This window comes from Paramormyrops kingsleyae, chromosome 20, assembly GCF_048594095.1.
Source record: "Paramormyrops kingsleyae isolate MSU_618 chromosome 20, PKINGS_0.4, whole genome shotgun sequence".
Lineage (NCBI taxonomy): Eukaryota > Metazoa > Chordata > Actinopteri > Osteoglossiformes > Mormyridae > Paramormyrops > Paramormyrops kingsleyae.
In genome coordinates, this window is record NC_132816.1 from 11,727,287 (window position 1) to 11,751,704 (window position 24,418).

General features: G+C 41.6%; 2 protein-coding genes across 5 annotated transcripts in view; both read left to right on the plus strand.

The window, feature by feature from the left end:
* The first annotated feature begins 569 nt into the window (after positions 1-569).
* LOC111836766 (urokinase-type plasminogen activator) lies at positions 570-8,956 on the plus strand. 2 transcript variants are annotated; one of them, XM_023798312.2, is made up of 11 exons: positions 570-1,281; positions 2,134-2,226; positions 2,460-2,514; positions 2,621-2,737; positions 3,060-3,222; positions 3,588-3,685; positions 4,378-4,570; positions 4,807-4,955; positions 5,368-5,508; positions 5,598-5,746; positions 6,965-8,956. In XM_023798312.2, the coding sequence occupies exons 1-11, from the start codon at positions 1,222-1,224 to the stop codon at positions 7,124-7,126; spliced, it is 1,380 nt and encodes a 459-aa protein (XP_023654080.1). In that variant the 5' UTR covers positions 570-1,221; the 3' UTR covers positions 7,127-8,956. The 2 variants fall into 2 exon arrangements, with proteins under 2 accessions (XP_023654080.1, XP_023654099.1); XM_023798331.2 differs by having other exon boundaries at positions 1,200-1,274.
* Positions 8,957-11,056: 2,100 nt separating this feature from the next.
* The window catches only part of vcla (vinculin a), a 36,900-nt gene continuing 23,538 nt past the window's right edge, over positions 11,057-24,418 (plus strand). For 2 of the 3 annotated variants that reach the window (XM_023798272.2, XM_023798279.2), the window contains exon 1: positions 11,059-11,468. In XM_023798272.2, the coding sequence (XP_023654040.1) occupies positions 11,301-11,468 (168 nt within the window). In that variant the 5' untranslated portion in view covers positions 11,059-11,300. Of the gene's footprint in view, positions 11,469-24,418 lie in introns of all 3 variants that reach the window. The other variant, XM_023798261.2, reaches the window with a different exon arrangement.

Genomic DNA, 24,418 nt, shown 5'->3' on the forward strand with positions numbered 1-24,418 from the left:
GTATTATTATTATTATTATTATTATTATTATCCATCCATCCATCATCTATACCGCTTAATCCATCTGGGTCGTGGGGAAGCTGGAGCCAATCCCAGCATCTTTCGGGCGGGAGGCGGGGTTCACCCTGGGCTGGTCGTATTATTATTATTATTATTATTATTATTATTGGTAGTAGTAGTAGTAGTGGTAGTATAACACTCTCTGAAAAAAGAGTACCAATTTGTACCTTTGCTTGTTACTGGGCCTGTACCCTCAAGGGTCTGCCAATTGTACCCTTAGCTGCAGGTAAATGTACATTTTAAAAGGTACAGAGATGGACTCTGAGAAACATTTCTGTACCATCGATGGTACATTAATGCTGTTTGTACCTCTGGGATGTTCCTCAGAGTCCATTTCTGTACCTTTTAAAAGGTACAGTTACCTACAGTTAAGGGTACAATTGGCAGACCCTTGAGGGTACAGCCCCAGTGACAAGCAAAGGTACAAATTGGTACTCTTTTTTTCTGAGAGTGTAGCAGAGCAGTCTAAGAACCCTTCGGAAAAGCACCAAGGTTTAAAAAGATCCCCTTTACTGAATGTGTTTCATCTGATCGGTTTTCAGTACCATTCAGTACACTTTTCTTCGTGGTAACCTGAAGTTTGTCGAGGAAGGAATATTTAAATATTTAACCTTCGGACTGTGTTAGTTTTCTGTTCCAATCTCTTATGTTAGAAGGGTCGGTGCTGACTGCTGACCCATGTCTTAAATCAGTCATGAAATGCCCTCAAAACAATTATCATCCAATTTGTTTCTTAGCTCTTGGTTACCTTACTCTTGGTTAGGCTTCCTTATCCATGAAAAGATTGGTTTTAATATTTTTGGTGTGACTTTCTGGACGTTTCTTTTGACAACATACCTCTCGTTTTCAATTAAAAAAAATAATGGTAAAATAAACCTCAAGAGAATTATATAAATAAACTGAATTGGTCTTATCTTGCCTTACATTTATGGGCATGCCTTGCCTTGATTTTGATTGTTTAAATAGATGTTCCTGGCAAAGTCAAAAAGCCTTGATGCAGTACACAAATTTAGGTGGTGCGTTATGCATTTTAAACTTAAAAACGGGTTGGTGCCGTCCCAAACACCACAGGAAGGTTAACAAAAAATAAATCATCTGCAAAAATCCCTCCTACCAGGCGGTCACATGATGGTCCGTTAAATAAAGAACTGCTTCAGCTGCATGAAGACATCCACAAAGCATCACGCGGATTTCATCTCTGATCTTCTATATTCGTATGTGGTGAGCTTTCTCAGATTTTACAAGTTAAAATTATAGCTGTCCTGTGAAGATGCTTCACATAAGTGTATTAAGATTCAATCCATTATCTGCAGTCTGAACTGTTTGATCACAGAGATTCCATTACAAATGTATTGCTGTCTTCTATTATGCATTTCCTTTATTATTGCTAGTATTAAGAATAACTTCTTATTCATTTATGAACTAATTAGCTTCTTAATGTTGTATGGAGAATGAATTTAATCTTAAACAGAATTTTATTCTTACTTGTATATCCATGCATGCATTTAGACATTGTCTGGGATGCTTGTCATTATATTTTATTGTACTTTGTTACATAATAGTCACCTTGTTGTTAGGTTAGGTTAGGTTAGGTTAGGGTAGGTTAGGTTACCCCTGGAAATCATTTGTGGAGTAGGGGTGTTGTTAGACGTAAAGCTCCACTGGGGTACAGGTCCCCCCACCTCCCGTTACCCATTTGACTTGAACGTGAGATTTTACTGTGGCATAGCAAATAAATACTGGGGCACGTGCCCCAATAAAAGGGGTCTAGCGACACCCCTGGTATGGAGTAAGGGTTCATTCATTCTACTGTGTCTGAAGGTTTTTAAGATGTTTGCAACAGAAGCATCTGCTATATGGATAAATGAATGAAAATGTAAGTTGTCCGCCTGCATTATCTGTCCACGACGTCTACACTGCCGATTATAATCCCTGTTTTGTCATACCAGATGTTTAAAGAATCCCTGTGCGAAGCAATATAATAAGAAATGGCACAAGATTGGGTGGAAAATATAGACTAGGAAAACCTCAGCCGAGAAAGTTTGTGAATTGGTTTTTCTTGCGTTTGTTTAGATTTTTCTAAGAAAGACAAGGAGGATCTTCAAAATGCTAAAACTCCTTCTGTTCTTAACTGCAAACGTGGAAGTAATTTTCGGTGCTAAGATGGTAAGTGCAGATTTCCGGGCTGTCATGCCGAGATGTTTCGCCACACGGTGGGTGTGGGAACGCGCTGTACCAGTGCATGCTTCCCAGCCTGACCTGCCCTGACCTGATAATGTCATACCTGATCTTATTTTCCCTATCTTTCCATTTGGGAATATGACTTAGCTTAGGTATCAGAAACAGAAAAATAATGAAAGACATTTCAGCCTGCTTGACAGTCTTTGTCTTCTGTGCAGAGTTTGCTGACACTCACGAGACCAGGTTTTCTCATGCATTCAGCTGAAGTTTCAGGTAACTTCATGTCTTTTCACTGTTTATTTTCCTATTTCCCTGCCTTCAAAGACTGGATTATAAGAGTGAATGTGTTTTGGTCTCTGCACATGTCTGCAAATGACAGGTCTATCTTCCACCTGCCTAAATGGAGGCACTTCCATCAGCATACCCTACCTTTTTAGCAAAAGGCGTACGATTTGTATCTGCCCCAGAGGATACAGTGGCCGCAACTGTGAAATAGGTGAGGACCCGTCTGTCATTCACTTACTACCTTGACTATGCCGTCTGCTCAAGTCAGTTCCTTAAAAATAGAGGTGGAAATTTCAGGTCCACGAAATATAAATCCAGACCAAGATTTTGTTTCAACCAACCATTTGAATACTCCGTGTCAATGATTCTTTACACTCAATTGGTTGGTTGAAACAAAATCTTGATCTGGACTCTCTGGACCTGAAATTTCCATGTCTGCTTACAAATGCATGCTGCCATTTCATAGATGCCAATATAGCTGTGAAGCCGTTTTGCTTATGGTGCCGTTTTGCTTATGGTGCCGTTTTGCTTAGAGGAGTCAGCTAACTGCTTCATTGGCAATGGGCATCAGTACAGAGGACGGGTAGCCATCTCAGGAAGTGGACAGAAATGTCTTGGTTGGAACTACGAGTACAATCAACAAATCTTAGGAGTGGATGCACTGATTCTAGGTCTTTGGAGCCACAACTATTGCAGGTAAGAGTGAACTGAAGACCATTCTTTGTTCTTCAAGTATGAAAATTAAATCTAGTCAAAAGTACAACATCTCCAAATTCTTGAGAAAAGCATCCACAGAAATTCAGACTTATTTCCTTGAACAGGTTGAATATGATGGATGAATGAACTGAAACCTATAAAAAAAAAAAACACTTTGTCATGCCTTATCTTTGTGTTTAGGCAAGGTTTCACTGAGGCAACAAATGTTTACACAGAAAGACTAGAATCTGGCTTTTCTTTAGTGCATGATTCTCCGAATCTCTACTGTAGACACCAAGAATTTCTCTTCATCTGGCAAATTCTTGCATTCTTTGATATCTGTGTTCAAATTGCTCATCCCCAAGAAATCCAGACCACAGGGAAAGACCCTGGTGCCATGTGAAGCAGGGACACCAGATTGTACAGGAGTTCTGTGACATCCCACACTGTGGGACACCAGCAGGTGAGCAGAAGATCTCATCCCCAATGTAGTGACAAACAAACATCACCTATCGAGAGCATCATTCCTCATACCGTGGACTTGACCAATGCATTCTAATGTGTTTAAGAGATTAGAGCTTTCTTAAAATGATCCCTTTTGTTATCTGTCATTTCATTACTTGAACCTTTTGGAATGGCGGAGAATTCTTCTCCAGTAGAAAGGGATACATTTTTGCAAACGTAAATACGACAGCTCAATGTCATCAATATATTTGTTTATTTCTTTCAGTATAAATACAGCATGTTTTGCAGTCAGAATAGAAATAGAATATGTCTCATAAGCCCAGCTGTGCTGATATTAATCCAAAGTCAAGATGTATTCAGTCACACCGATAGCGTTATTTGTTATGAAGGCCTACCGCAAGTAACAGCTTTATTGTTGTTGTAAAGTACATCCAGCTTTAATGTTTTTTTCCTGCACTTTGTCCAAAGCAACTCAGCTTTTGCCTGTTTCAACAGCTTGATCCTTCACTGGAGCTATTCAGATTACTATTCAGAGTACTATTCGGAGTACTATTCAGAGTACTCTTTCTTCTAAAGAGTACTACAACTGAGGCCCTTCTAGGACATGATCTCAGAGTCGACATCCTCAAGGCTGTGGAAATGCTTCTAAAGACAATAAAAGTCATAACGCAATATCGCCGCGTCTTCCAGATGCACCAGCATGTGGACAGAGGCCCCAGAGTCTGATGAAGATTGTCGGGGGAACGGTCACCACGGCGCAATCGCAGCCGTGGATCGCGTCGATCTTCTGGAGACGTCAGGCTAAAAAGCACGTATTCCTGTGCGGGGGCAACCTGATCTCACGTTGCTGGGTTCTTACAGCAGCCCACTGCTTTTCTGACAGGTGATTGGTCGACAGCACGTTAACGGCATGCACTCTGCTCTGACACCCCATTAATGTCACAATAAAGACTTAAAAAGCCACTCATAAAAGTTATTAATAGATCTCCAAGTAGTTGTTGACCTTTAAAACGCAATATGCTACTTATGCCATGAAAGATTATTCCATTTTAATCGCTCAGGATTTTGTTTTAACTATGTGGATTTTTCTCCCTCCCCCCCTCCCCCCCCCTCCCCAAGGCCCTTGAACACTCGCCACCTGTCTGTCTTTCTTGGAAAAGATGCTCTCAATGAGACAAGCTTGGGAAAAGAGCAGAAATTCAACGTCGAGCAAATCATTATTCACCCAGGATTTGACAATAGTGATGGGAGTTATGACAATGACATAGGTGATGGTCATTTTCAGTGGGACGTAGCATTTTTAGTACATTTTGAGACAATGGCTATGGAGATTGTACTGATTATTATATGGTAACTCTGTGGGTCTTTTAGAGTACATTTGTAAAACATGCACTGTCTATTAAGTGAAATGGGTGAAATCCAGGAGTTGTGGTCTGTTTGTGGTCTCTCTCAAGGCTATAAATACTGTGAGCCAAGGTCATTAACATCTGGTGCTGAAAACAAGATGCTCTGAATGGGGTCTTCTCTGGGTCCACCCAAAACCAAAATGTGGGCTGATTTGTCAAGAGATGGGGGCACTTGTCACTTGCACCGTTACGGAAACTTTGACAATGAGAGAGCAGAACAACATGTTTTTCTCAAGACGTTTTACAGCCCATTGTCTTTTTCTGGTATTTTTAGCACTGCTGAAGATCACCACAAACAGCAGAACATGTGCGAAGGAGACAGACTCTGTTAGGACCGTCTGTCTGCCCCCTGCCCATTTGATGTTGCGTCCTGGGGACTCTTGCTATATTGCTGGCTATGGGAAGGAGCGGGAAGGTCAGACCTCTCCAGATATTCCAAACACTCATCGACCAATGTCCTGATGTGTACAACCTAACTCACGATATTGTTATTAATCACGACAGGATTATGGCACAACTCACAATACCTAAGAGAGGCAAAAGTGAACATTTTGCCTCAAGAGGTCTGCACAAGTAGGAATTACTATGGAAACCTGGTGACGAAAAACATGTTTTGTGCTGGCAGCCCTGACTGGAAGGTAGACTCGTGCAAGGTGTGGTATATTAATGTTTTTACATTCCCCAATCACTTTCATCTACAGACTTAAATAGCTGTTAATATAACAGCATGAATGGTACCGATACAAAGAACTCCAGAATTACAGCTTATTGCAGTTAAGTCATTAAAATAAATCAGTTGACTCTTTTCCCAGCTATAGTTTGGCCCCTTGATTTTTTTTTTCATTGAGGAGAAAATATCATTTAAAATGAACCAAATCCCTCATAACCTTCAATTTCAAAGCCACAGACTGAATGACTTGGTATGTATGGTGTATGCATCATCATGCAAGAAATGTGCAAGTGCAGACTGCCCCTGACTTACAACCTATGTGACGTAAGACGACTAAAAAAAAATAAAAACAAACAAGTAGATTATGTTAAAATAAATTTTGGGCAGCAGTAAACCTGGTAGCACTGTGCTACCCAGTGGGCGCTGTCTGCCTTATGATATGTCTCATGGGAAGCTACTGTACTGGGGTAACGCTTCCCAGCAGCGCTTGTTTGCAACATACATAGTTAGCACAATTCAGTTGCATGTTTCCAACTACGTAAGTTGCTAATGTTGTTAGCTAACGTTAGCTAACGTTGTTAGCAACTGTGCTTTTGGGAAATGTACCCCTGTATGGTAATGCGACCATCCCAGCCTCACACGCATCTTACAGTCTCATTTTAGGGCATGAGTCAGTGCGATTGATCTATTCTGACAACCTGTCTGTTGATGTGGAAGCCATTCCGGGGACAGTCTGTACTAGGGTGACCAGATAATCCATGTCAGGGAGGACACTCTGAGCTAGGACAGGAATTGTAAATTACCATTTCAATTAAACGGACCTGGATTTGACTTGAGCACTGAGTTCTTGCTGTGTGCTGATTGGTTAGTCTCCTATAATCATGCATGTGTCACTAATGCTGATATGAAACAGCTGGATGAGTCTTTCAGTCAAGGAAACAAACCAGTCAAAGCACAAGAAGAGCTGAACTATTTAGCCGAGCACAGGAGCCTTTCAATTTGAAAGTAGTTTGTAAAACCCGAAGTAGCTCAAAGTGTCCTCCCTGACATGGATTATCTGGTCACCCTAGTCTGTACTGATCAGCTTTAACGTAGTCTGTTAGTAGTAATAATGGAATATGGAATGGATAGCTAGAAATGCCCATCATAATTCTCCTTAGAGAAATGTAGCTTGACCTGTCTGTCATCTTGTCTCCTACAGGGAGACTCGGGGGGGCCTCTGGTGTGCGACAGAGATGGTCGTTTGTACCTTTTTGGTATAGTCAGCTGGGGCGAGGGGTGCTCCAGAGAATTCCGACCAGGCGTCTACACCAGAGTGCCGAATTACAACAAGTGGATCACAGAGAATGTAGGTCTGCCCTAAGGGTCTGGCTCGTCCTGTGGGAAAGGTCACAGGCAACTGTGTGAATGCATAAGAAAGAGCAAGGCGCTGTTCCTTAGCCATGACAACAACATCTCTTCACATTCCGGGGTACAGTTACCCGGGGAGGTTCTTTTTTTTATATGCTCTCGTCAAATTCTTTTTTTTTCCAAATATAAAGGTTTATAAAGTATTTAATCGTCAATTTGGCTTTAACCAACACCCACTTTATACTTCTCAGAATTTTCAACTGGACGTTGTTAAAGCTTTTATTTTACTTGTAAACTCTCAATGTCTCCACTAAAGTCATTTGATGGGTTTTCAGGAATAAAAAAAAAAAGAATAAAATCCAAGTAAAAGAACATCTAGTGCTTGAAATGGAAACGCTAGAAACAAAACAGAAAATACAAAAACAGTAAGAATGTCATTGAATGCATGCATGTCTTTGTCTTGGCCTGTACATTTCACCAGGCTGTCAGAGCAGATGTTGTTACATTTATTACATTTAGCTGTACTAGTTACATCTGGTTATATTTGTAGAACGGTTCATTTTTTTAATAACCAATATTTCCAATTTGCCATATTCATATTTGTTAAGGCAAAAAGTTTTTTTTGTTATCAGGTTAAAATAAAGCATATATTTCTGATTTGTTTTGAAACAGGATTATTGCTTGATTATGTTTAAATATGGTTAATATGTCAATAAGTTTATCTTCACAGTAATAAACTTTTGAATCTATTGGAAGAGTACATACGTTTACTATAGGTGTTTAGTTTTTTTCCTTCTTCTTTGCAGTACATATATTGCAAAATATAACGGCAAAAAAGAAGTGCATTATGCCACTGAAAAGAAACTCAAACTTTAACTGTTGACTGTAGAACAAACTCGTTTTAAATTAATCGTTCCACACGAGGGCGCAATAGGGTCATGATAAATGGTAACAATTATAAACGTATTTGTTTTGTGTACGCATAATCTCCTTATTTACAGGCCATACTGAGATCATTTAAACACACGTTTGTTTTTAATACATTTTCCTCTATAAAACTATAAAAATATAATATGTATTCGTATAGAGCAGTATTTTAAAGACCAGTGCAGGGTGTATTTAAACATGTTGTGTGCAGAAACATCTGTAGAACTTTCACCAATGTTTAATAGGCTCTATTACCCCTGCTTGTACCGAATTACTGTTTTGCTGGCAAGATTAGATTTCTGAATCTCATTATGGAAGAATGACAGATCCTCTGAGCCAGATGTCCCTTGATCCTCCCACTCTGGCCAGAACAATACATATTCTAATCTTCACAGGAAAAGATGGGGGGGGGGGAACTAGCTACCAAACAACATAAACCCTTTAATGTCTGGCAGGTGGGAGATTTCACTTTAAACATTCATTGCACACCAGTGCAATTGGTTCCGGTATGTTTGCCGTCGCAATTAATGTATGTCACAGTGCTCTCCTCTTCCTCCTCTCCCTGTTTCATTGAATTGGTTAAATGCATTTGCCTTTGTGTTGTTTTACACATGAAATAATGCCCAGTAAAAATAGCTGATAAACCCCTAATTACTCAAGTGTCTCCTATTGAATCTTATTCACCTTCCCCAGGTGAATATCTTACTACAGTACTTACATTTTGCCATAACAACAGTGCATACAAGGTCATGTTTTGACAAATTTGTCTCCGTATTTGTCATCACAATTAATCATTGCAGATGGAGTGGGTCCAGTTCATTGTAAAACATGTTATTTGCCCATTATATGGTGTTGTAAGAGATATCTCAATATGGATATTCTACTTATTAAATACTTTATTCACCCTCTTGAAGAAGTTGTCTTTTTCTCCATAGATTTTCCATGAGACAAACAAGATCAAGCTTGGGTGTCACAGAGTTGTCTAAAGCAATCGGGGGTTAAGGAACCTGGGAAGCACAAATGTAATTGAATGTTTGCTGGCTCAAATCCCCGACCAGCAAGGTAGCACCTCCAAGCACTTAATTATCTGCCCCTTGCTATGTCACATATGGGTTAAATGCAGGGGACACATTTCATTATTATGCACTGTGGTGTGTCAACAATGACTAATCACTTCCCCTTGCCAAGGGCCCAGTGGTGGCATTAATCTATCGGCTTTGGGATCAGAACCGGCAACCTTCCGATCATGAGTACCGTGTCCTAACCCGCTAAGCCACACACCATCCCACAAGCTGATAAATGGTCAACACTGTATATAAATGTTATCTTTTATGTGGACTGAATTTTTTTCAGAAAGAAAATAGCTGTACTAACATGCAGTAATAATAGTTGTAATAATGCCTTCAAAATATAGTTTTACAAACAAAAATATTAACTTAGACCTAAAATATGAAACTACACATTCCTTTCAGAGATCCATAGGACAAGGTTGATCTTGTAGAAAAACATTTGCCAACCAAAAAAGGAACACTTTGGACCTGTAAAGCAGCTGGAATATCATTTATATTAGTGGAATATAAACAAAGCACTATACCAAGCAACTAAACATTAATGTGTGCTTTGTTAATACTGTTGTGCGTAGTAAGCTTTAAAAAAAATGACTGTGAATGCCTCTGATTTGCTGAGAAGCATACAGAAGCATTCCAAAAAGAAACTAAACGTCGTGCATCAAGGCCCCCGTGTTTACATGTGCTTCCCCTCAGACTGACTTCCTGGATTCCTCCTTTTGGTACTCTTCCTTTTTAGGAAGACCACTGCCGCCCTGCACTCTCTCGGGGCACACTGTGCACATTCCTTTGCAGGTTCAACTGGCAATCTTATTTAATGCTTCAGTTTTGGTGTTGTTATATTAGATTCTGGGGGAGATGATGAATATGCAAGGGCTTTACGCTTCTCACAAAGATATCTATATACTGCCCATTATTGCTTATCATTGTGCATAAATACATATCCACATTTCTATCCTATGTATTATTAATGTGTTTGAAACTATTCAGACCATATTGGGACAATATATTGTCGAAATGCTACTATATGTTTATTTTTGCCAGCACGACTAAAGTGTGTTTATATGAAAAAGTTACATGAGATTCTGTACAGAACAGATATCTGGTTTGTGTGTGTGTGTGTGTGTCTTGTGTTAGAGCCTTAAAGGGAGATGTGTGATGTGTAACTTTTATCTGGTCAACGACCATTTTCGGACAAGTTTTGCACCTTTTCGATTAATACAGTCCAGAGAACAGCCCTGAATAGACTGTATTCCTTCAGAATAAAACTACTGGTTTTTAGCTTGACCTTTACAACTGAGTTCTTGCTTTAATTTTAATGTGCACCTCTTTAAGCAAGAATAAGGTGTGGCATTTACTGGTATCTGCTTACACTTGGACATAAAGCTGAAGTCTATATTAAAATCTTTGGAAAAATTTAACGTCTTTGGTATACACATTTTACCACCCAGTGAGTATTGATGTTTTTCACGCTGTATAGGTCATTAGAACGTGACTATTCATTCAGTTCCACTTTTACATCCTTAATGAAATGACTGAGCGCATTATTCAATCACCCTATTGCAAAACATTTTCTTCAAAAAAGCTATTTAACATGGTTCTATTACTGGAAATGTTTTAGTTGGGATGTTACTACTACTGCTCTCTTAAGATGTTCATCAATTAAAACAAATTATTGGAATACCTAATAGGACACGGCTCCCAACGTCGTTTCCAAATACAACAATACGTCGCTGTAATGAATGTATTCCTTCATTACTCCTACTTCGCCCGTGCGGTTCCAATATTTTCCTTTTTAGGGCATGAGAATGTATTACGTAATCGGGAGAAGCGCTCGCCTCCCCGGCAAACTCCGCCCAAAATTAGGGCGGGGTTAACGTGAGCTCCGTAGTGCTTGGAGCGCACCAATGGGAAGCGCGCTTTCCAAGTTAAAGCTCCTTCTCTGATTGGTTGGGGGGCGGCGATGAAATCTATTGACGCTTGGCGTTTTTCGCACGCAGCTTTTCTGGAGCCTAGTCTCACCATTGATGGTTTTGATTGGAAGTGGGACTTTCTTTATCCCGCGAAGTACACCTTGTCCGGCGATCGCTGTTGGATTCCGTCTCCTAAGTGGCGGGGCGCATAAAGTAACGGCAAGCCTTCAAAGCGAAGACGATTTTTCCCTTTCTCGGATAGCGGGAATAAGTTTTCAAGATGCCGGTTTTCCACACGAAGACCATAGAGAGTATCTTGGAGCCTGTGGCTCAGCAGATATCCCACTTGGTAATAATGCACGAAGAAGGTGAGGTGGACGGCAAGGCGATCCCGGATCTCACCGGACCCGTGGCCGCGGTGCAGGCGGCTGTCAGTAATCTCGTCAGGGTAAGTGCTCTTTGCAAAACTCGGGAGAGGGGGGGGGAAGTCCATTACAAGGTTACCTGTGGCTGTTTTTAAACCGCCGCAACTGCCAGCTGCCTCCAACTTCCATGAAGCATTGTGAAGCAGTTGTACTGACTTGCTGGTTCGATTCATAAATGCCTTCCCCCTGTGGACCGTAAAACAACTTCGGCGTGGGCTGCTGAAGCAGATCAGAGGAGTGCTGTGGTGAACCTTTTCCCATACTTGCCCTGCCCTTCTCTTGGGCAGTAGTAATGTGTCTGAGAGGAACCCCCACCCCAAATATTTTTAATTTGGCTTCATTCACCCAACCCCCTGAATGAACAGATCTTCTGCATTAAATTGTGCCCCCCCCGTATTTGTTCATCTGGCAACTACAACGTTTATAGGAACACTTGAGTATATAGTGTTCTCTAGGTATGACACTGTGCATGAATCATTTGAATTTGTGTGTTGCATGTAAGTTTAGTGTTATGTATTAATTATGTGTAGTTGTAGTTTTGGACAAATAACTGATTTACTTAATTTGTAGAAGGTACAGGTACAGAGATAAAAGTCAAGGTTATGTCATCACCTACTGGGGTTCTCGTAAGAACTACGCTGTTTTTGTTTTGTTTTTTTTTGATGGTTTCGGGAAGATGTGCAAGGTTTTATAGCTGTGAAGCAATTTCCACATATTATGTAATATATTTTACATTTGATGTTCTGAGTGCTTAGCGCAGATGTGTTTTTGTATTTTGTATAGCAGGCAGTTTGAAATGTCCCTTGTGGTTTGGTTGACTGGTCACACAGACCGGTTCTTGGGAGGGCTAGGAATTCCGCTTTCTGCGGCCGCTTTTGTACTGCTGGGATGTCGAAGAATTGTGGTTTATGCGCAGCATATATTTCAGCAGTGTCCACAAGCATAAGCGGAAGCTGATTATAAGATTCGAAATGCTTTTCATAAAAGCTGTTATGTTATTGGGCGATACATTTGTTTGACTATGTGTCATGGCTGTACTATTCATTATGGTTTTAAATGGCCTCTGAATTACTCGCTTAACTTTTAATTTGTTTTTATATAGAATCCTTTCTAACACAGCTGTCCAGAAGTATTTGGCAGAAATGTGATTAGTAGGGCATCACATATTGAGTTATATTGGGCAGTGTGTGGCTCTGTGGGATAGGACTTTGTGCTTGTACTTGGAAGGGTGCTGGTTCATATCCCATGACTGGGTGAGTGATTTCACCATTGGGCCATTGAGCAAGGCCCTTAACCCCAACTGCTCCAGGAACTTGCAGGCCCTGCTTCCTCACTTATTCGTTGCTTTGTGTAAGAGCATTTCTATATAATTGTAATTGTATAAAATCCAAGTGGAAAGAGAAACTGACTACTCGCTACTCCAAATGGACCAGTGTGAGGTTTTTTCCAATGGCTGGAGTGTCAATCACTCTTTCATGATATAGAATAGACTAATTATCTCCATGGTCTTTGACAATGTAGTTTGAAGGAAAAATCTTTGAACTGGTGGCTCGTGAATGTCAGGCTAAGGTTTTCAGTGTTCAGTTATCTCTTAATACAAGTTTGTGTCAAAGGGTTAAATTGGGATCACTGGAATGACATTTTAATCTACCAGTGGGAGATTGTGGCCCTCTGGAGTTGATTTATCTGGATATGCTTGCATCAATCTGCCTGCCACCTACGCAGCTCATGGTCATGGGAAGCAATATGTGTGTTTCATTTTTGCTACCAGGATAATATTTCACTTCATTTTCAATATTTTTCAATAATAATAATAATCAGGGAAACAGCGGTGTGCTCTTCACTGTAAATGTAAACTGAGTTACTCGCTTCCTGCCTGACATAATCAGGAAAGTGTATTCCTCAAGCAGCGGCCCAGTCACGCTACAAATGGCAGACTGCAGAGTTCATGGTTCTGGGGTGGTGGAGGTTCCCCTGGATTCTGAGATTTCCTCCCGGGGAGGAGGGAGATGACTTCTGGTCAGGCAGATCACTGAAGGGTCATTCCCTTTTAATTAACTATTAGCCTTTGCATCACTGTTTTTGATTTTGATTAAATTTGTCACTTTTTTTTCTTTTCTTTTTATTCTCTTTGCAAAAAATAATTTGTAGTGTTTTCTTATTAGCACTATTTTCTATTACAGCTACATGGCTCAGCTAAAGCTTATTGGAAAGCTCACAGACTAAATAAGCTGAATGAGAACCATGGCATGATTAAATTCTTTTTTTTTTTCTTTCAAGGTTCATCTCAACCTTGGTTATTAACAGTGAAAGGCTTGTAGTAGTTTTTTTTTAATAATGTATATGTATGTGTGGTACTTAAAGTTATTTATTATTATTATGTATTTATGTATATATAACACTGACCTGATTCTTGATCTCCTTCCTGAGATAAGCACCCCAGAAGTGAAAAGATGAGAAAAATGCTAGTTTTGCACCTCAATAAAGGCGTGCTGGGTGAGGGGTATACATTTTTCACTTAAAGGGGAAGAAAGTGCTCTTTACCTGTCTTCAAACAGAATAAAATAGTTGTTATTCGAAGGGTGTAGGAGTTACAAGGTTTTAAACTTAAAAGAAATGAGTTTTCTCACATAGTGAAGTTTAGTTTGGGTGAACCAAGGACACCAAGGGTTTGGTGGGTGACACTGTGAGTAAAGCCCTTTAACCAAAGGTCCCTGAAATGTGCTCTCACAGTTATGAAAATTAATGCTGCAGTATTCAATACTGAAATGTATACAGAGGATCCTCAGCAGTGTTTCCCCTGCCATTATATTAGGGGGGCACGCCTGCCCCCCCCCCCCCCCCCCAACGGCACCTCCCACCCCCCCTTGAAGGTCAAGTTAATTTTATTTTCTATATAGCGCCAGATCACAACAGAAGTCATTTAAGGTTACCTTTCCTATAGAATAGGTCTATACATTGTCCTTTTATTAAACAAACTAAATAGCCTTATGTTATGTATCTTTTTTACACCACAGCTTGTCATTTTTTGTCTCTACACGGTCGTGCGTTTACAATTCTCCTCTGCTCTCTGTATCGCGCATGGCGGAGTTCCGCCCCGATGACAGGTGAGCACACTCCCACCAGCGGACAGAGAGCGCACGTCGGAAAATACGAAAATGTTTTCATAGAAATGTTCTTCCAGAAGCCCAGAAAGACACTGCAGTGACAAAAGCTGCACACTTTGTGGATAATTGTGGTGAAAAGAAATGTTCTGATGTTTAGTTCAGTTGTTATATTGACTGCTGTCATTAAAAGAAACACATGAACACCATGAATCCTGTCTGTGTCCGTCTGCCCCCCCCCCACAAAAAAAAATATCAGGGGATATTTCATGAAGCAGGATTTTTTGCTTTGCCGGATGACTTGTTGGATTTAAGGTAGTCCAGGTTAACTGGACTATATCTTCATCCACTTAAACTTGGCTCACACTACCTTAAATCCAACAAGTTATCCGGCTAAGCAAGAAGTCCTGCTTTGGGAAATACCCCCCAGAGCTTCTAGTATTATTTATTTAAATTGACAAATCGCAGTGTAAGACTGCAGCTGTTTTGAATTCCCAGTGTAAGCACAAGTTCATGTACATAATGTGCATTTAATGATGAAGTGACTTGTTCCTTCTTCTTTTGCCTGAAAGTGATGTAGTGGAATAAATTACTCCTCGATTCCTCCATCTTACTGTCTTAGGATTGACTGCACATTTTCTCCTCTGTTGGGACAACGGAGGAATTTGCCGGAACAATAATTTCCCTTTCATTATTTGTAACAAAATCCCGTTTCTTTAATTTCATAGCAACCCAAAACAACCCGCTTCTTGGACAGTGTGAGCTTCAAGCTACAACTGTTACATCACTGTTGCCTGAACATGAACATTGAACAATATCATTTACTGAATTCTTTCTACTGAGTGATATTTTCTCTCTCTCTCTCGTTTTTCTCTTTCTTCCTTTTTTTTCTATTTGTATCTCTTTTGCGGTCGTTTTTTCTCTTTTTCTTTCTCTTGTATTGTACTGTGCCTTGTGTGTTTAAGGCCACTTTTTCTGGAAATGTTTAATTGCCTCTCTTCAGACCTTCCCTAGTTCCTCCAGACTGTATCTGTTGCGCAGTGAAATTTCCTTGGCAGGTGCTACAAGCTGAAACTACTGCACGTCTCCGTCATGTTCGGGGCTCATTCAGCCTTTAGGGCTTGCTGTGTTGAAAGGCCGGCAGCTGTGAGCCGTGGTGTACTCTGGATAATGTCAGCCAGCCTATCGCGTGAGCCGACACTGGACCCCTTGCGCCGGGCAGGAATGCACAGTGTCACAGTTCTGCTCCCATGCGTGGCAGAATATTTCAGTTTGGTTTCCTGTGTCAAATGTTATGTTGAAAGGCACAGCCACAGATGGAACCATTATGTCTGAGCAAGTGACCTGTTGTTTGGGGTGAGGGGTGGTTTTTGTATTTTTAACGAGTATAGATTTTGTAATGTGTTTCATCTGAGCAATTAGCTAAATTAAATGCTAATTAAATTGAATTCTATTTTGGGGGACAGAAATTGAACATTTTGATTGGTGTGTGAACTTTTTCACACATGTATGGGAGCGGTGTGTTACAGGATTAGGATGTTGTGCGTGTGATCAGAGGGTTGCTGGTTCAAATCCCAGAGTTGGCAGAATGATTTCACTGTTTGGGCCTTGAGTAAAGCCCTTAAACCTCAGTTATTTGAGGTATTGTCTGACCCTTTTTCAAAATGTATGTCACTATGGATAAAAATCTTTAAAACAAGTGAAATGTAAATATACCCCCACCAATGGTTGGGGGGGGGGGGGGGACTACTCAATTTTCATACCCAAGTAAAAGTACAGATACCACACTAAAACGTTCATCCAGCAAAAACACTATCAAGTAAAAGAAAGAAATGCCCGGTTTTAAAAGTACTTAAGTAAAAAATGCTATATATTCACGTGTATTAATCTTACACAAATCAGCCTGTCCTTTTAGATTCACTTAAGATGGGTTTGAATATAGCATTATAATAATATTACATTTGATGGGCTGGTACCAGAGGTGAGGACTCAAGTAATCAAATCAAGTAATCAAATTTGTGTCATGAGTCAGTAACTCGATTCAGCAAAACTGGTGGAAAGACTTGGACTTGACTTATACGTGATGGCAAATCCTCAAGACTTTGACTCAACTTGGACCCTGTGACTTGAGGTTATAGTCCCCCTTCTGGATACCATAATGTTAATTTTATAATTTCAATGTATATTATTTCTCTGCTGTCTGCATCTTCAATGGGCAGAATACAAAGTCTCCTGAGAGAGTTTGTTGGAAAGATGCGTCACTCTATGCATTTACACGAATGTAAAAACTGTATCAGGACAATTATGAGTGGATACTCTCTTTTTTTCAACCTATCTCTGCATTTAAAGCACATATCCTATGATGTACTGTGGCCCGTGATTGCTGCAGTAAGTTTTAATCAATAAAGGTTAAAAAAAAAAAAATTGACATAGGTAGAGATTCAAGTTATATGACTCACAACTTGACTTGGACTCGAGTCACAAATTTGATGACGTGACTTGATGGAAAAAATGATGGAAAGACTTGGACTCCACTTGAACTTGAGGGCAAATGACTTGAGACTTGACTTGGGCTGCAATGTTTTGACTCAAGACTTCACTCGGCCTCGCCAAGGAATGACTTGTTCCCATCCCTGGTACTTTTAGACCTCTTATAAGTAGCGAATGAAATGGCTAAAATTCTCATCCCCCACTATGGAAAATGGCTGATCATCCACCGAGATCATCACAATTATTTTAATAGTAGCTGTAGTGCTACCAACTTTTGAATATTCACAAAGTTTAAATATTGGGCAGCAATTTCAGTATGTTAATAGAAATTTCGCGCAGTGCTACATATTTTTCCTTCTATCGTCATAAAAACAATATATAATACAAAATAATAAGAGAGAAATATATTGCGCAAGAATCATGAGAATGAATTCTGAGTGGACAAAAAATTTGATTCATATTTTTCCCAGAAATGTGTAGCCTTACTCAGGTGTCCTGCTTTCAATATCTTTTTAATTTAGCATTATTTATTTATTTTTCTTTAAAATTGGCAAATAATGATGGCCTTGTGCAGAATGTGTTGGTGTTTAAAAGGAAAAAAAAGAAAAAAAAATTGGCTTGGAAATGTAGCAAAGTAAAAGTTGCAGCAACTTAAGCAAAATGGAAATCCCAAAAAAATGTCCTTACACACACACACGCATACACACACACACACACACGCATACACACACGCACACACAGTCTCTTCCTGTACTTAATGAGATCCCATACTGCCACCCACATCTGCTGGCTTGCCTGGAGCACAGAAGTGAGCTCACACAGAAGTCTGCTTATCCCATGATGTAAAATCTTTCTGTTGTCTACATTTATTATATGGGAGTTTCTTTGGTAATGGAGTCGGGCCCTTACATGCTTTTTCTGTATTGTACAGTACAATTACAAGGGAGCGTTGCATTTATTTCTCTGATGCTTTAATGCTATGTGATGTACAATTGAGGGATCAGGTATCATGTGTAACTGCCTCCAAAACAAATCATTGAGCTGCACTGGGGGTGACCTAAGTCTTTATAGATGAGGTTTCAGTTTGCAGGTGTATAACTATATTCATTTGATATGTGTGTTTATGCTTCATTGCGGACTGATTGATTGATGTCCCAGCCCCCTACAGCAGTGAGGAGGATCATGTGCTGGACTTTTGGTCCAGTACCAGCTGGAAGTGCTTTGTCTCTGGCCGTTCTCTGCTTTATTTACCCGCCGAATGCAGCCAGATTGCTGCTAAATGTTTGCAGGATGCACGTGTTAGCCAATCTTAAAGGTGGTTTGATGGTGGAGAAGAAGGAAGATAAAATGGATTTGATGGGGGGGGGAAAAAAAAATGAACAGAATCATTGTTTTAACCAGGAGACGGAAAGTGTTATAGGATATGCTTTGTGATTTTCTTAAAAAAAAAAAAAAAAAAAAACTTAATAAAACATGAAGTAAACTGGGGAAAAGTCCAGACGCCCATAGTTATCTGTGGCCTTGTGTTTGGAGATCTTGCTCTCATGGCTGAATTGCTCAGCTGACCTTCTTCGTCTCTGATGAAATGGTTAAATTTAACAAACCTGTTCATGCTTCTAAAAATGTGGCGGGTCTGGTTGGCGTGGACTGTAGCGTGTGCCCGCCGTGTTATCGTCAGGTAATCCTGCACGCAAGGAGACGTCAGGCTGGGTTAACCAGTGGTATCAGGTCCTCACTATAACTGAGCAAAGTTGATGGAAAGTTGATGAAAAAGACAATAGTGCTTTTCAAACGTGCACATTCGCATAAGCTCCTGCGGTATAACGGGGTTTTCGTTTTATCTCCGAGGTTTAGTGAAATCGGAACAGTGCTGCGTTTGTAGACGCTGCATGCTGCGGTATGTCGGGCAGTATGACTACGCGTGCGTCATGCACGTTAGCAGCGACAGCTGTCATTTTTATAGCTTAACAAATGCACTGCTTAGTTCTTGGCGCCAGGTGGAAGATGGCCGTGTAGGGAACATCAAAAACCCAACACACCAATAGCAAAATTAAGTCCTTTTTTTTTTGGGTGGGGGGGGTGGAAAGTACAGTACAGCGTAGTAGTTTTATTAGGAAGCTATTGCATACGCTGCGTACTTGATAGTGAAAACAAATTCATTGCTCATGATCCTTTATTTGCCATTTTACATCAGTACATAGGAAATCATGCTTGCAGACTTAGTCATCAGTAAAACAGCCTTTGACGGGAAAAAACAGGCACTCCCAAAACATCAAAGATATATACGTTGTTTGTAAAGAACATGTAAATAGCAAATGCCTTTTTATCGAATAATCGACCTGTTTGCATGCTAAAATGAGCCATCTGCATCATGTCTTTTTTTTTTTTTTTCTTTTCTTTTTTCTGACTTCCTTCTGCCCCAAGGAACTGCGAATCTGGCAATCTGTCAGCTGGTTCGCTGTGACTAACCGCAGATAGTGGGGGGGGCCCTCTTAATGACTACATAAGGGCTTTCTCGCCCCTGCCTCGTCCTCCTTTTTATGGTGAAGAGACTGCAAAGCAGTTGGCAGAGGGGTGCGTCTGCGTTTCCTGAACGTTTCCACAGTCCAGGAAGCCTTGGGTTGGGGTCGGGGGTGTAGACTGAAACCTCATCTGTAAACACTCCTTAGATCACCCCGGTGCAGTTCGATGATTTGCTTTGGAGGCCGGCCAACGTTAAAAGCCGGGACGTCACTGTTGCTGGTTTGTTTTTAACTCGTAGTGTGTGTGAGTCTATAACCTTTGGCTTTTAAGTCCGTCGGACCTCTCACTTTCCCTCGGAGTGGAGCGAGGCCATTTAGATTCTCAGATTGGGCCCATCGGTGCTGAAATTAGAGCTACATTATGTTTCATAGCTACTTAATTTTTAGTATGTTTTTATACATGCGCACAAGCACACCTTATTATTAATAAGGAAAAGTCACTGAATCCAGATATTACGACCTTTTCTTGTCATGTTTGATCTCGTTATAATTAATTTAAAAACAAACATCCTATGTCTATAGTTTGTAGCCTTTTTCCGTTCGTCTCTGTAATGTGGTAATTTGATTTGTTTACGTTCGTAGCTGATCCAGTTTCATCCGGACTTTTATCGTGTTCTGCTGTGCACTTATTTCCTCGTTTGACCCTGGCTCTTACAGGGATGGTCCTGCTTTCCATAAAATCATACAGCAACGTTGTGTCTCTTGAGCTCAAGACATTTCAAGAGTACGTTTGTCAGAGCCGGGCTCAGTCTTGATGTAAATATCTCTCAGCCGTACAGGAAGCTGTGGGCAGCAGCAACCATGGTTCTGAGGTGTCATTCCTCTTATTTCAGCTGTAGATCTTACTTTCCCCATTTTTCTTTTTTGTCGTGAGAGCTTGTGCTTGAAATGACTTTGTTTGCAAGAAGAGTTTGTTTGAGGGGTGTGGCTATGATTGACTCTTGCAGTAAACTGCATCATTTGTTCCACTCTTTTTTTTTTTTTGTTTACCCTTCGAAAAGGGGATGCGATTGTGCCAGAGGTATTTCTGGAAGCAAAGAACAAACCACTCTTTTTATAAACTTACGGCGAGGCCACACAGTGCTGGAATAGTTCGTAAAAGACTTTGAAATGAAAATGATTGCATTATCTGGTGTCATGAGGTAAAAAGAAAGGAAAAGTTATGCATCATTGCACTTCTAGTATATTTTTAGCATATAGATATTTAGATGAAATGGCTCTGGTTTTCAGGGTATATTTTACCACTTCTTGAGTTGAGCGGATCGGGCTGCCAAGTCTGGGCTCGTGGAGAGTTTGCAGGGCCACACAGTGGAATGAAAACGTGGAATCTGCCCTTCTGCCAGCGGAGGACGTGCCCCTCCCACACACCACGATGGGGTGGGGGGGGGGGGGGGAGACTGCAAGTGGTGAGTCAGAGGAGAGCAGCGATGAGAAGGCAGACGGACACGGCTCCTCTTTTCCAGCCGACCTGTTTTGGCCGAACCTGACGGGTCACTCGCGGATGGATGGATTTCCGGATCCATTGCCAGCTGGTGTGCGGGGTATTAGGCCTGCGGGTCACCCGGGGGAGGGCATGAGGAGTAAACAGGCCCGCTGACCGAGGTCAACTGGCAGCATGGATCCTCACTGTCTAAGGGGACAGCACATCTCTCCTCCTCCCAGTGTCAGTGCTGGGTGAATAGCTGAAAATGAAGAGCAGCTGATATAAATTACTCCCTTAGCTTCTGAGTTCACATAGACTGCAGGCTCATGTGTACAGTAGCATTTGAAAAACAGATTTATTCTGAATTTCATAGAATGCATCTTAATCGTGCGGTAGGTCCGGTGAATCGACGGGTGACCTTAACTGTGACTGTGACCTTCTGGCCAGTCAAAGTAAGCCTGTTAATTTTGGTGAGCCGGGGAGTGAGTAATCAATCTCGTGCTCCAGCAGTTATTCAGCTTGTGCGGTTTAAGGTGCGATCCATCGCTTCGGTTGTGAACTTAAGTGTGAACATGAGACAGCAGGAAGCGTGGTTTTTTTTTTTTCTTTTTCATTTTATTTTCTGATGTGTTGCTTCATAGATAAGGTTTTGATTAACCAGCTTATTTGGAAGACCAGTATTGAGATGAAGGTATTTGGGGGGTGGGAAGGTGTGAAGGAAGAATATAGAATGACCCGTGTGGTCTGAAGATGCTACTTAAATGGCGTCCTGAGCATATAGTCTAAAGTTTCGCGGTTTCATAATATCTCACGGTGTTCACTGCTTTGTCATAGTTTAATTTGCAAAACTGTTCCCTTAAGCAGCCCTTTGGTTTGTGTCAGTGCCAAGTATTGTCTCCTTTTGTTATTCTGAGTCCAGTTACAATGTAGCATTCTTCCGCTTTCCTGTGCAAAGCAAATGGTCTGGGTTTTCATCAATGTAATCAAAAGCAGCAGATGGGTTTGAAATGAGTTTATGGACTTGAATGCATAGATTTGCCCCCCCCCCCCCCCCGCCACCGTTACACAGTCTGCATTTCCACAGGCCAATGCCGCCCGCTCCTCTGTGCTATGAGAGGTCTCTCTCGTTGGAGTCGAGCAACACGATTTGACGACAAAGCCCGGTCTGTTTCCCGAGGCCCCGGAGACTCGCTTGCCGTCCGATCGCCGGCTGCCAGCCCGGCGCGGAAGGCTGGACTTTTCCATGACAGACAGTGCGCCCGCTGCCTCTTAAGGGACCCGGCCGGCTTCTGGCAGTGCGCCGAATCCTGCCGCGGTGCAGGGAAGTGGAGATAATCGTAAAAATACCGTCAGTTCCTTTCTCCCCTTCCTGAGTTAGTGGGGGCAGACCTTCCTCTCTGTGAATTCCCGTTTGATTTTGGGATTCGGCGAATAGCCTTTCCTTGGCAATAAGGGCGTGAGTAACACAGACAAAATGTGAGCTGCTGTCACGTATTTAAAGCAGCCCGTGGACGGGGGGGGAGAGCCAACCTCAGGACTGTTTCAAGCCCCCTATCCCCTATCCTGGCCCTTCCATGTACTCTATCATACTCATTAGCTTATATGAACAGTCCATGCCTGTGTTCCCTGCAGGTTTAGTTTGTTGCTTATGGATGGAGCCGATCACAGTGTGGAACCGAAGGAACCAAATACTAAATTTCCCGGAGGAACCTTCCCGAGGGATTAATAAAGTACTATCTAATCTAATCTAAATCGCTCCGCCATGTGGAAGCGAGAGAACAGAGCCACTCCACTGTGTAGAACTTGCACAGATGTGCACTCGTGTATGAGATGCAGTTTGTAGTAGCCTGGAAACCCAATCAGAACCCTGCCGGACTCTGGGAGTCCTCAGACATGCAAACGCTGCATGCTTAAACATGCGATGCTGTGAGCGCAGAACCACCGGTCTGCTCATTTTGGGAGGCTTTAATTAGATGGAATGTGGATTTTGTTCTTAATGAACTCATTAGTTGCATGTTACTTGCCCTTTGTGTGGCTGCGAGGGGAGTGGGGGTGGTAGCGGGAGTTTTTATGACATCTGTTGATGTTTATAGCAACAGCAACAACATCTGGGTGGAAAGTCAAACTGGTTAATGTAATGGCATCATTGGTGATGCAAGCCATCGGTGTCACCTCCATAATAAGTTCCCCGAAATGTTAGCGAATGCAGCAGAACTTCATTATTTTGACAGGCCTCGCGGATGACTGCGTTTGGGGAAGCATGACGCATGCACCTGGTCATGAATGGCATCTACTTCCTCAATCTCGGTTAGTTTATGTGTGACCTCAGTTACACCTGCAAAATATTTCGGTGCATATAACCAAAAACCACACATGACCTACGCAACCTCCCATCTCCCAAACCAGCCCCGTGTCTCAGATCCGCTCTGATCTTCGCTCTGATCTTCGCTCTCTGGGCCGTCCTACTGCCCCGTTGCCCTTCTCTCATTATCTTTTCATTTTTGCCCATCTCATTTCTCATTGGCCGTCACGCTGACAACCTATTAGATCTGACTTGCATTTCCTGATGGCACCTTTATTTACCACCTAGGCCCGGGTGGAATATTTACGCAGCTGTTGCGTTAACATGTACTGCGTCGATGTGGGGGTGTGACGCACTGCTGCCACCTGCCATTTACCCTCCCGTATTGGGGAGATCTGAAAATGCAATGAACGCATGGGGGGGAAAAGGCATTAAATTCCTCCGTGACCTCATGAATAACCAGCATGCTCGCCTTCACGGTTAAAATGTCCCAGTGAAATCAACGCCACTTCTGTTTCTGTCTTTATTGCCGGTTATAAGAACATTTTTATAATATTAAGTCTATGAGGAGATTAATGCCTGTGCTTTTGTTCGAATGTAAGATATGAAGACCGTACATCCGCTGGCTTATGATTCTCTCCCCCTTTAATGTCTGTTAAACTGGTTCCAGAACTGCAGGAATCCCAGCATCGCCTCTTTGACTGGGGACACGCCGGGACAAAGAGTCTTTCCAAGAGTTTCTGGCTGCAGCTTTAAGATGAGCCGTGAAGCGTCACGCTTTGTGAAAAGCACACTGTGCGCTTTCAAAACACCCAGGGCTGACTCTTCGATGTGTGCTTCTGATCTCAAGAAGCCACTTTACATAGTGTCTATTTATGCAGAAAACTCCTGAGTCGACATGAGGTGTCCAGTTGTCGAAGATTTTTTTTAAACCAGCATTTATTCACTATTTATTTATTTAATAGTGCCTGAATTGTGGCCAGAGACACCCCCCCCCCCCCCCCCCCGAGCCCGAGTGGGCCTGTCTCCTTTTCTCCAGTATATTTCTCATTCCGTTGTGTTTGTACGTGTGTCTATTTTTTTTCACTATTTCTGATTTTACCTTCGATGCTCAGGTAGAATAAGAACCAGC